A 12,361-nucleotide genomic window follows, 5' to 3' on the forward strand; every position below is an offset into this window, starting at 1 on the left:
CGTCAATGTGCGAGACAGCTGTGCAGAGAAGCAGGGTCTTTTCAGAGTGGATTCTCGTCCCACAGAGCTGAAAAAACTCCTGTTTCTACACCTTCCACGGGCTTCCATGAGCAACATCCCCTGGCCCTTGCCCTTGTCTATTTTATTCTGGAAATGTCAGGGTTTCCTCCCTCTCCATGGAGGGTCTCATTTCCCTACATCCTGACACTAGTAACACATAGGTCAGCTGACTAGGCTCCTGGCTGGAACCATGAGGAAAGTCAGGTTCAATCTATTAACTGAATTACTTACTGCTCCTTTCTTCTCTTTCCCCTCTTTTCTCCCGGGCCATTGTTTTTCTACTGTCACCAGTTTGAACTGAAAAGATTAAGTCTGCCGTATGTCCATTCTTCTCCATGAGGCTCTACCCTCCTCATGGAACACAAGATGGCTACCTATGTGATGATGTGCTATCTCATCTCTAATCCACCACACCTCCCTAACAGGAAGGTGCTGCACCTTTTTGTTTTAATTTTTATTGGCATTTACTATTTGTATAAACTAATGAGTTTTGTTGACATTTCATACATATAATACACTTTGATGATCTTGAACCCCCTAGCACTTCCTATTCTGCCCCATCCCCCTTCTCTCACCTCTGAGCCCTCCTGGTTTTGTGTATTGTTCCTTATTTTAATTACTGTTACTTGTTACATACACATATAAATGTATAAATGCATCTTCTGAGTCCATTTCATCTTGCTTATATGGACTGCCTGGGTAGTTGGCTAGGGTTACTGTATCAGACTTGAATTTCCTCTATTAAGCAGGCCAAAAATCCAATTGTTGTTGGACCAAACTATTAGTTAACACCAAAATAGGATATCTTGCTGTGCTGGTCATTATACATATGAGTATCACAGCTGAGTAGGACTTTTGAATGTTTTTTTTCCCCTTGCATAGCACTTTCTAGCACTTTAGGAGCGAGTCCTAGGGGAGGGGGCTTCCTGGTCCATTCCAGCTCAATTGCTTCAAGTCCTATGTCCAAATTCTGAAATGTCTTCAGCAGTAAGGACATACCTTCAAATTCCAGGGGGCAAGCAAAAACAACCACACTAGCCCATATTATTTAGCAGTCTCTTGGACTCCTCTTACCAACAACTAGGAAAGTTTCTTATTCCTAGTACTGAGATTTTGTTGGATCACCCATACTAGCATAACTCCTCCATACACTCTGTGTGTGTGTGTGTGTGTACATATATGTATTATGTCATGTGTAATTTTGTACATAATATATATTATTTGTATTCCCCTATAGCTTTTTAAAATATCCTCAGTTATTTAGCCCTCCCTCCCTCATCTCCCTTTTATTGCCCTCTCTCTCCCTTCCTCCTCCCTCTCTACCTCTCGTTTTTTCCCATTTCCTCCTTCATAGCACCTGTCACCTGCTGTGATAATAAGGTATTGAGGATAATGAACGTGTACTATGTAATGTATGAAGTGTTATAAGGAAACACTATTTTGTACAATTAATAAAATGAAAAATATGGAAAGATTTATAAAAAATATTTTTATTATGGTAAAAATAAATGTTATCCATTTTCTCTTCTGCTTTTAAATCAGAAGAGAATAAAAATGAAAAGATCTTCCAAAAACCTAGTCCTCCAGACTAGCTCCAAAGCACACTGGACATCATCTTTAAGATGGTATTTCATCAGCCGCCAGCAGAGGGAACAGTATTTCAACTGAATCCCCAAGAGCTTGAATGATAGCTGAGTGTTCCTCATTCTAGCCATGTATGCTGAAGGGAACATCAGATGCTTTAAAGTTTTCACTGCAGATTCCACAAGATAGACCATCGGGTAAAGGTGCTCACCACACATAAAGATGGAAGGAATCACCTCCCCTGACTTCTGTGCATGCCAAGGTTCAGACACATACGTTTACTCACACACACACACACACACACACACACACCACATATACAAATAATAATAATTAAACAATTTTTTCTCACTGTTTGCCTTACTTTTATAATATAGATTTATAAATACTATACTTTATGCAAAGACTGGTGTTACATATCTATATGAACAGCAATAAAAAGATGCTCATTTTCTTTCACCTAAATGAAAGCAAGGAATTCAGAGAGAGAGGTAAGAGTCTCCTGAAGGGGCTGCTGACATTAGGACACCATGATACCTAAACATATCCCTTGTGAAGCAAAAGGCACTGTGTTCAGACATACAATTTGAAAAAAAAAAAAAACAAAAACTTGATGATAAACATTGAAAACATTCTCTCTAAAGTGTGAATAGCTTTACTCTCCCAAATGGAAGGAATCTACCACGGTGTTGTGGATGGAAGCATCAGAGGTGGGATTTCGGTGCTAGTCCCTTTCAGAAAATCTTTTCCTTTTCCAAGAAAGCTGGCCTGATGTGTGCCTTAGTTTTCTCATTTCATAGTAACACTGTTTTGACTACTAAAATGTTCTATTGTAACTTTGAACTTTTATAGCAAAGATCTCTGATAAAAATACTGCAGTAACTTCAAGTTGTCACAAAAACCTGTGTTCAAAACTGCACTTAAAAGTGATTATACCACAGGAATATCCTAGCCACAGCAGTTATAGCAACTAGCAATCGGAAGATTCCTGGTCAAATTAGTGTGGCTTTAAAAAATGTTTCGTTTTAGAGACTATAATTACATCATTTTCTCCTTTCCTTTTCTCTCTCCAAACTGTCCCATATATCCTCCCTTTCTTTCTTCACAATTCATGGCCTTTTTTCTTTAACTGTTTGCTACATACACATGTATATTTGTATATGTATATACATGTATATACATAACAACCTGCTCAGCCCGTATAGTATCGCCTGTAGGTACATGCTCCATACGCCTGTCCATTTGGTGTTGGATAACCAACTGGTGACCTCTTACCTGGGGAAGACTATTCCTCCCGCTGTCAACATTGCTTAATTGACTGTAGTTCTTTGTCTAGGGTTGAGGCCTTGTAAGCTTGCCCCCTTCCACATTAGCAAGTCCATTGATGTCCTCCTTGTTTAGGCAGCCCCACATGCCATGGAACAGGCACACACATAATAATAGTAACTTTTATGAGGGTTTTATTTTAAAGGGCATTTGCCTCCATGCTTAAGTTTACTCCAAGGTTATTCATTCTCTGTTTGTCTTCCCCCCTCTCTCCCTATTCTTTCCCCTCCCTCTCCCTCTTTAAAGGGAAATGAAAATGTTTTAAGGTAATTGCAACTGTTTCCCTGATTTTTTTTTTCTTAGTGTGCCTATCATTGGCATTTTGGAAAGCTCCTGATTGTCATTAATTTTCTTGTTTCTTGCCACTTTATCAAACATACTGGTCAGCTGTAGGAGATTTCTAAGGGAGTGTTTACAGTCTCTTATGTAAAGTGTCACAACATCTGCATGCAGGGAAAACTACATGTTTGCTGTTTGTTTTCCTTTATTTCTCTCTCATTGCAATAGATAGAACTTTGTCTTGGCTAGTTCTTGTCAGCCTGACACAAACGAGATTTATCTGGAAAGAGGAACCTCAGCTGAGAAAATGGGTTCCTGTCCTCACTTCCTTCTGTGGTGCAATGTGATATGAAAGTGGGACTTTTGGTTACGGTGTTTTATCACAGCCATAAAAATCCTAATGAGAAAAAATTTGGTACCAGGAATAGCATTGTTGTGACAGACCTGACCATCTTGGTTTGGGGAGTATTATGGAAGAGTTTGGAACTTCCCACTAAAAAAGTCATTGGGTGATCAGAGCTTACTGGACTGCTTGGGTGTGGGCACGGGTGGGCTTGGAAGGTGACAATGCTGGGTTCTCTAGAAGAACAGAATGATAAAATGAATTGATATTAAGAAGGGATTTACCGGATTTAATTGTACAGTAAGACCCAGGTAGTCTAACAATGACTGTCTCATACTGGCACAGGCAAGAACCCAGTAGTTACCCAATCTACCAGGATAGGTGTCTCAGGAGTCCCAGTCTGGCATGAAAGGCCTGAAGGATTCCAGAAGAGCTACTGGTCTTCAGGCTATACTGGGAACCCAAAGAAGTTGGTTCTCGTATCAGTGAAGGAGTGCAGCAGCAGTGAGATAGGTGGACTTGTCAAAAAGAGTGCAGACAAGCAGGCAAAGACAGCACTTACTTTCTTCCATGACCTTTTATCTGGGCTGCCACTAGAAGATGCCACCTATATTTAGGGTAGATCTTTATATTTCAAATGATTTTAGTGGAAAGAGTACTTCACAGCAGTGCCCAGAAGCTTGCATTTTTTGTTGATTCCAGATCCAGTCAAATTTGAGAACCAAGATCAGCCATCTCACAGACTTCCAAGCCAAGGAATGAGAGCCATTTCTATAAAGTTTAAAAAGTAAGGAAATGGATTCTCCCTAACACTCCCTCAAGGAATGGAGCCTTGCTCACATCTGGAGACCTAATTCAGACTTACAACTTTCAAAGCTATAAGATAATATATTTGTATCATCATAAGCCTCAATCTGTGGTGATTTTTTTAAAAAAGAGCAACAGAAAACTAATACAATACATTTTGTAGAAAATATATAATTAAATATAAGAAGTACAATAATCTTAAGTAAACAGTTTGGATGTTGCCTTTTGTATATTAATACACAGTTATATTCAACTTCAAGGTCAATCTGTAGAAAATCTATAAAGTTCTCTTCAGTACTTTCCCAATTCACAACCCCTAAAAAAGAGGTGTTCATATCTGCTTACATATAATGTTTTGACAACAAATGTGTGGGACTTTCCCTCACATTAAGTCACTCTGTAGATACCACCTGGGTCCTACCATTATGTTATGATACCAACCAAGATTTAATGTAGGATCCCTAATTAAGGGCATAATCTCACAAGAATGTATTACAAAACCCAGAAGTTATTTCTGTACAAATGCCAGTTTATTATAAAAGATCCTCTTGGGAGGCAGAGGCAGGCAGATTTCTGAGATCGAGGCCAGCCTGGTCTACAAAGTGAGTCCCAGGACAGCCAGGGCGATACAGAGAAACCCTGTCTCAAAACAAACAAACAAACAAGATTCCATTGAGGAACACCCAGATGGAGACATGGGTGTTCTCCATAGAAGGGTTAGGGGCTTCCACACCATTGACACAAAAAAGACAGCTCTTACCTTCAAAGGAATAAAAGTTTAGAGTTTATTCTAGAGCAAAATATGAGTGACTATGGCTTGGGAATATAGATTGAACTTTCCCAAAAACCCTACTACAGTGTTGCATCACTTACGTGCATTTTCACAGTAACAGAACAAAGTCCTAAATCAAGGCATTTTTTTCCCAAATACATTGGTAGAAACATCATATAGGTTATAAGGATTACAGCAAAGTAGGCATTGAATTTTGTCTGAGGACATTCTTAGCTTTGGGACTCATGAAACTAGAGGTCTTTTCAAGGGCAATTTGATAGGCAGGACATGAATATTTAGCAAAACAATAGAAATACCATTCCTGACAGGGCTTATGTCCTCCCTATTCACAGGCATTTGACCAATAGTACATGAATTGTCTTCCAGAGAGTAGGCCTCAGATCCTATGAGAAAGCCATTGGTTACACCCCTACAAGTAATGTCCCTATGCCACCAGTGGACACATCTTGCCTTTCCAGCTATTTGTTTACTTTTCTGTTTCATTATAAGATTATATTAAGTTTCCCATCTTACTCCTGGATTTTATGAAAATTAATGTTTGACCAATAAGGACATCCCTTGCTTATGTACGAGTTTATGTGCTTTGTTTGATGCTGTGACAAAATGACCATCAGAAATAACTTAGAAGAAGTTGTTTTCAGTTCACAAATTTAAGCGTTTCAGTCCTCCACAGTCATTGAGTGTAGTGAACCAGGGCAGGGCACATTAAGGCAGACAGGAATCATTGCAGAGTGATGATAACAGGAGAAGCCCAGATATACCTCCGGAAGGATACACCCACCTTCTTCCTCCAACTTGCAAAGTTCCACCACCTCCTAATAGTCTTGAATCTACCAATGGATCAACTATCCATTCACTGAGTCAGAGCTATCATGAATTAATTATCTTTTAAAATTCTCCTTACAGACATATTTACATATGTGCTAAACTGATACCCTACACATTAAGCATCTCCCAGTTTAGTCAAATTAACATTATTAACCTTACAGTTCACCAACTTTAGATTCTATGGTACAAGCAATGGAAACATTGGAGATGAGCTAAAGTTTGGAAGATAAGCAACATTATATATTTAAGGTTCCTCTATTCCATATAGAGTTTAGTGATAAATATATATAAAGTAGATTGGAGTATAGTTATGGGGTATGGAAGTCTATTTGGAAGCTCTTGAAATGAATCTACACAGTAAATGGTAGGGTTCTGATCTAAACACAGAAATGTGAATATACAAGAAGGATGTTCTTAACATGAATTAAGAATTGGTAACTGGTGAGCTAGGCAGCACTTCAAGGAGATAATGTGATTGAGGGATTAAGGGATTGAAAGATGTGCTACACCCATAAAAAATGGGTCTATTTCCTTTTCCCATCTACAATAACTCTCTAAACGTTAAAATATGTGGACCCTTGTCTATAAATAGAATACTCTAAATAAGAAACAGAAATCCACAGCTAGATTCAGCATCTGTCTTATGAGGACAAAGTATTCAGAATGAAATACAGCCAACTTATCAAATAACTTGTTCATTTCCTTGAAGAATACCACACAGTGTTCAGCACTGGTCTTCACTAGTCATGTGCTGGACACTCAGAGGTGGCAATAGCTAAATAAGGTTGGAAAGTTGAAGCCAATGCTGTTGTCCCTGTATATGACCTCTATATCCACCACTGTGATATACCAATGGTTACCTATGGGTAACCATTCATGTGTCATTTGTGCTAGGGCTATGGTGATTACAGGCCAAGTGGTTTGGGGATGGAAGCTTCTGGGATTATTAGAATGTGACACACACATCCTCACACTTTACACCCACTCCCAGATGTCCATCCTTATGCTTCTTCCCAAGAGTCCCTTGTCTCTGATCTTTCTGTCTTTTTTCCTTATAAGACTCTGAACAATTAGAGAGAGCATACATTACTGTTCATTAGACCATAAATATATTGTCACTTTGAGTCACTTCTCCACACAAGACAGAAGACCTGATGTCCTGTTTGGTCGGGGAAAGATGACCCCTTGCTATGCTTTCCAGGCCAAACCCGTAGTTAAACTTGCGTTGAAGTTACCTCACCTAATTCTAGTTCCTAGCACTTTTGTGTATTTTAGTATCATTCTTTCCCCTTTTTAATACAATTCATTCACTCCTTGCTCTATCTCAGGCTCAGATTTTTCTAAGGACTCAGCTGACATTCTTGTTCATTGGAGAAATGACATTGAGCAGAAGGGCAGAAGAGCAATGGACACTTGTAGGCTGATGTCTTATGTGTGGTGTGAAGTGTCATGGTAATTGTTTTATTCAGGTGAGAAGAAAACAGGAAGGAGAACTCAGAATACAAAGGGATGAAAGGCCTCATGCTCCTCCAGCCTTGAGACTTTCTGGACTATCTGTAAAGTCTCTAGACTTCCCATAGAAAGTTATACAAGCACAATATTGTTTGATTTGAGTGCTGGTGTGTGGGGAACAGACCCATAAAGCTTGAGAACTCTTGCTTCAGTGAATATTAAATAAACAACACATTAAAATGATGCACCCCAAAAGCATGTGAGGAAGGTGAAGACAAAACAGAATGCCGACTCAAAGTTCAAAGTCTGGCCTTGAATTCCATCTCTGTTATATGGGTTGTAGAATCTTGGCCAGTCAGATGCTCCTCAGTGATTCTCGGTGTCCTCATCTGTGCAACCATAGTAAAGAAGATTTAGTGTGAGTGTGAAATAAAACAACATTTGTAACAACATAGGTGATATGGTTCCTGGTTGGCTACATAGCATATAAATGGCTATTGGCAAATCTCAGGAAATCTGTCATTCCTCAAGTAATAATAATAATGCCAAAACAAACCATATCACTATTACCATTGCAAACAAATTACTCGTTCCACAAGATAACTCCAGCACATTATCAATCTCCCAAGGAAGACAAATGATTCTTAAGAAGGCAGACTGGGTTCCTCTCTATTGTCTCACACATAGATACATCATTGTTATATTTCAAGTATAACCTACAGATAAACATTGAAAAAGGATATGTTTACCAAATTGATAAGTAAGTATGCAGTATGTCTACTCTAAATGTGCTTGCCACCTGACACATTAATGCTGGTCATTTTGTAAAGCATTCTCTAGTGCTCATTTAAGTCTGTGTCTACATCACAATTAGAACATGGAAAATCTCAAAGCCTCTTAGCTCCTATTCAAGGGCAGTTGGGGAAACTTGCATTTGCATCCTTGATTTGGGGGTTTATATGCACAGTGTGTTATAGAAACTGCCCTCATATTGCTGATATAAACACAAGAGACAAAGAGAAAAACTATATAACATAAGTAAAAAGTGCAAGACCCTGGGTTCTTGTATTTTACCTCAGAACCTGGGCATTTGCCCTATTGCTTTCTAATTACCCACATATAAGTATCTAATCTTATGCCTCTCTGCTAAGATCTTATTTCCCATTCTCCAGACAGCAATTCAAGATCAGGGGTGTCTTTTATTGACTTCAAACTGAGCATCACCCTGCAATGGGTCCACACATACTCAGTTCTCCACTAGAAGAGGCGTCTTTCACTTGGTCCTTACCATTTCCCTGAACCTACCCTCTACTTAAATAGTTCAAAGCATGTCATATGTAAGAAAACTAGCCTATCATCCCTAAATGCTACCCCTCTGTATAGAAATATGATGAGAAACAGATGAATATTTGCTTAAGAAACAACAGTGACTTAGACCAGACAAGATAGGCCTGCATATGTAAGAAGTCCCAGTGGAAATCCGTATAGGTGGCAGTCTCAGTAAGATGTAGTAAGTACTCTGCATCTCTCCGTCTTCCTACCTCAGCAAACAGTTCCACTTTTTCTCCAATATGTAGGGTAATGTGTGTCACCCTTCCTTTCTCTTTCCCCTTACCCATTCTTCCCACATTACTTAGTATGACCTATTAATGAGATTACAACAATTGATCCCAGGCCTCTGCACTCTATATAAAGTACTTTACCCCTGAACCACACATATAGTCCCAGAAAACCACTTCCTTCTACATTCTTTTGTGTCCTTTCCTGGGTAGAAGGAATAGCCAGTCCTACTACAGTACACTCCTTAGTAGGTAAGGAGATCCTAAATATCTTTATACATTACTTATGTGGTCAACTTCTGTAGCTTAGCCAACAACTTTAGGGAGACTGTCAAGATAAAAGTAATGGGGGATGCTGGGCCATATAATACACACACACACACACACATATGGAGAGAGAGAGAGAGAGAGAGAGAGAGAGAGAGAGAGAGAGAGAGAGAGAGAGAGAGGGAGGGAGAGAGAGAGAGAGCACTGGTTTGTGCACATCTAATCATCAGATACTTCCTACTGCATCAAAGATGAGGGATTGGGCTATATAGGCCTCTGGCTTCCCCCAAACTACTCCCAGAAGAATGCCAAGTGGGGCATGGAAGGTGGACAAGGCAACTACTCATGCTGAAGCCAAATACAGAGCCTCCACTGTGCAAAGCCTCCTGGCACACAACACATGGCATCTACAGTGCACACCTTAGCAGGTGCTGATACTCTTATATACCTGTGACACTAATGCAACCTCTAGATAGAGGTCTTCATCCCTCTCAAACATTTTCTCCTTCCTTTGTGCTTCCTTCTGCCCACTTCTTTCCAGCCTCTTTCCCATGCCCAGATACTCACTGATCAGTTTTCTATCACTATAGATTAGTGTGCAGTTTCTAGAATCTCATGTCATTACAATTACGCAGTATACAAATCTTTTTATTTTTTTTCGAGACAGGGTTTCTCTGTGTAGCTCTGGCTGTCCTGGAACTCACTCTGTAGACCAGGCTGGCCTCGAACTCAGAAATCCGCCTGCCTCTGCCTCCCAAGTGCTGGGATTAAAGGCAAACGCAATCACTGCCCGGCATTATATACATCTTTTCTCCAAGCCTACTTGTTCTGTGATTTACCCATGCTGTACATACAAAGAGTTCACTCCTTTATTGTGTGAAGTATGTCATTGTACGAATACAGATGCTTTGCTTTTTTACTACTATACTTTTTTTAAATGTCTGGGTCATTTCCTTGACAACTACAAATGATGAACACTCATAAAACTTCTGTATGGACATATGCTGTTATTTCTTTTGTATATGGATCAAGGAATGGAGTAGAGAGTATCTGTTTAATGCTTTAAGTCTTCCCATAGGTTGATGTTCAAAGTGGCTATACCACTGCACTTTTCAGAGTACATTGAACTGCACCATTGTAATGGCTCAGGTGTTGCATTCCCTCGTCGAAACTCAGGATACCACTCTATGTTGGTTTGTGCAAACCCCCAAGTCTATGATGCTGTCTTGCTGTGAACTCAGTTAGCACTTCCCTAATGGCTGATGAATTTCCACATATGTATTTAGTTATTTGTATGTATTGATTTATCACACATGTTTGGGAACGTCTTCTGATTGTTGACAAGCCATGGGTTTTACTCATGGCAGATTGTTGCTGTGTATGTGTGAAAACTTCTTGCTGCTCATCCACAGAAGGAAATTTAAGACACGAGAGTACCCAGTGTATGTGTGTATAAATACATCCTAATCAGCCCGGAAAAAGATGTTTGCAAGAACATATCACAAAGTAAAATCCCCCAAAACCTCAAAGCCAGTGCCCATGGGTGGAGCCCTTTGCTTAGCTATATTTGACCATAGAGGTTTCCCTTAGGCCACAGAAAACTCAGAACCCAGAATTAGGGCTGGCTATGTGCTAACAGGAAATGCTGCCGTAGCTGATAGGAACGGAGCCAGAACACAGTTACCAGGGTTCCTATGGAAACAAGATAGATACCAAAAGCTGGGAAGAGCTAAGTATATCAATGACAGGACAGTGAGCTTAAGAGCATATATAGATTCAGAAGTCAGGTAAGCTGGGCTTTGAATATGCTGTAACTATAGGGCAAGGGGTCTTGAGCAAGTTTTATATAGAAATGTTCAACCAAAGAATTCTATGCAATTGTGATAAAGTTTTAAAAATTGAAAACCATTGCTCACTACCTTAGATTACCGTGAATGCCTTCGATGGAAGAAGAGACCAAGAAAGGGAAGCTAGGGTTTGTAGTGTGTTCAAACATGCCAGATAGTTCATACATGTTGCTCTATTGGTCCTAACTGCAACACCAATTTCATTTTAACAACAAAGAGGCTCATGTGGCTAAGGCTTGGGCTCCTGTGTAGCTCTGTAAGGAGTCAGGAGAATCTCTAAGAGGTCTAGAAGTAGGTCTTCTACTCGCTGGGAACATGTGCCTGAAGAGGATGTGAGTGCCTCAGAATATTTTCCATTCCTAGCCACACTCACAACCAGAGCCTGCTCTCTGATGCTATAAGATAGTCACCGGAAGCCCCAAACTAGAGGCCAGCCAACTGTTAATGGAAACTGTGAGCCAAAATAAACCTTTCTCTCTCTAGGTTGGTTTATTTGAGACATTTGTTACAGTGATGGAATGCTAGCTAACAGAGGCTGATACTAAGGGAGACTGAATACATAAGTCATGACCTTGCATCTGAGCCTGACCCCAGGCTCCAGCAGTGCCATCATATCTAAGGCTTGCCTGTGGCATCCCTGTGCGTTTTTCCTCCCACCTGCTTTGTTTCCTCCAATGACTTCTAAATTTTATGTTCATTTTGTCCTGAAACTAGGCCAAACACAGCGGGGGTATAATTTCACTCTATTTTTAAGCAACTTCTTAACTTTTTGAACTTCCCCCATTACTTTCTTTTTTCGCTACCATTTCCTCTACTTCTCCTAACACATTCTGCATGGTTTTAAATCCTGTATTTAGATAACGCAGAATACAATCTGAACTGTTGTGCAATTACCTTCCTGTCTTCTTTTTGCCCTAAAGGTGGGAGCCAGAGGTGTTTACATCACTCTCCAAAGAGTCCATAGGCAATGGGCTCCAAGCTCCTGTTTAGCTTTCTTTACCATCTCCTGACAGGCACCAAGTGGTTATTGATGTCTTCATTTATGTAACTTCCTCATTCTGCTTTGAAAGTCACTCACTATGGCACAGTGTGTGTGTGTGTGTGTGTGTGCGTGTGAAAGAAAAACCAAACATTGACCCTTAAATCAGTGCTGCATGATTTCACTATCTTGACTTCTGATTGTGTTTCGGTTTACAGATTAATGTTTTATTTGTCT

The 12,361-nt window shown here is 39.9% G+C and overlaps 1 protein-coding gene across 1 annotated transcript in view; it reads right to left on the minus strand.

The window, feature by feature from the left end:
• Positions 1-4,913: 4,913 nt before the first annotated feature.
• Plek (pleckstrin) overlaps positions 4,914-12,361 on the minus strand; it is a 37,513-nt gene continuing 30,065 nt past the window's right edge. The window contains exon 10 of the mRNA NM_019549.2: positions 4,914-7,861. Coding sequence (NP_062422.1) covers positions 7,858-7,861 — 4 coding nt within the window. The 3' untranslated portion in view covers positions 4,914-7,857. The remainder of the gene's footprint in view (positions 7,862-12,361) is intronic.

This window comes from Mus musculus, chromosome 11 (genome assembly GCF_000001635.26).
Source record: "Mus musculus strain C57BL/6J chromosome 11, GRCm38.p6 C57BL/6J".
Classification (NCBI taxonomy): domain Eukaryota; kingdom Metazoa; phylum Chordata; class Mammalia; order Rodentia; family Muridae; genus Mus; species Mus musculus.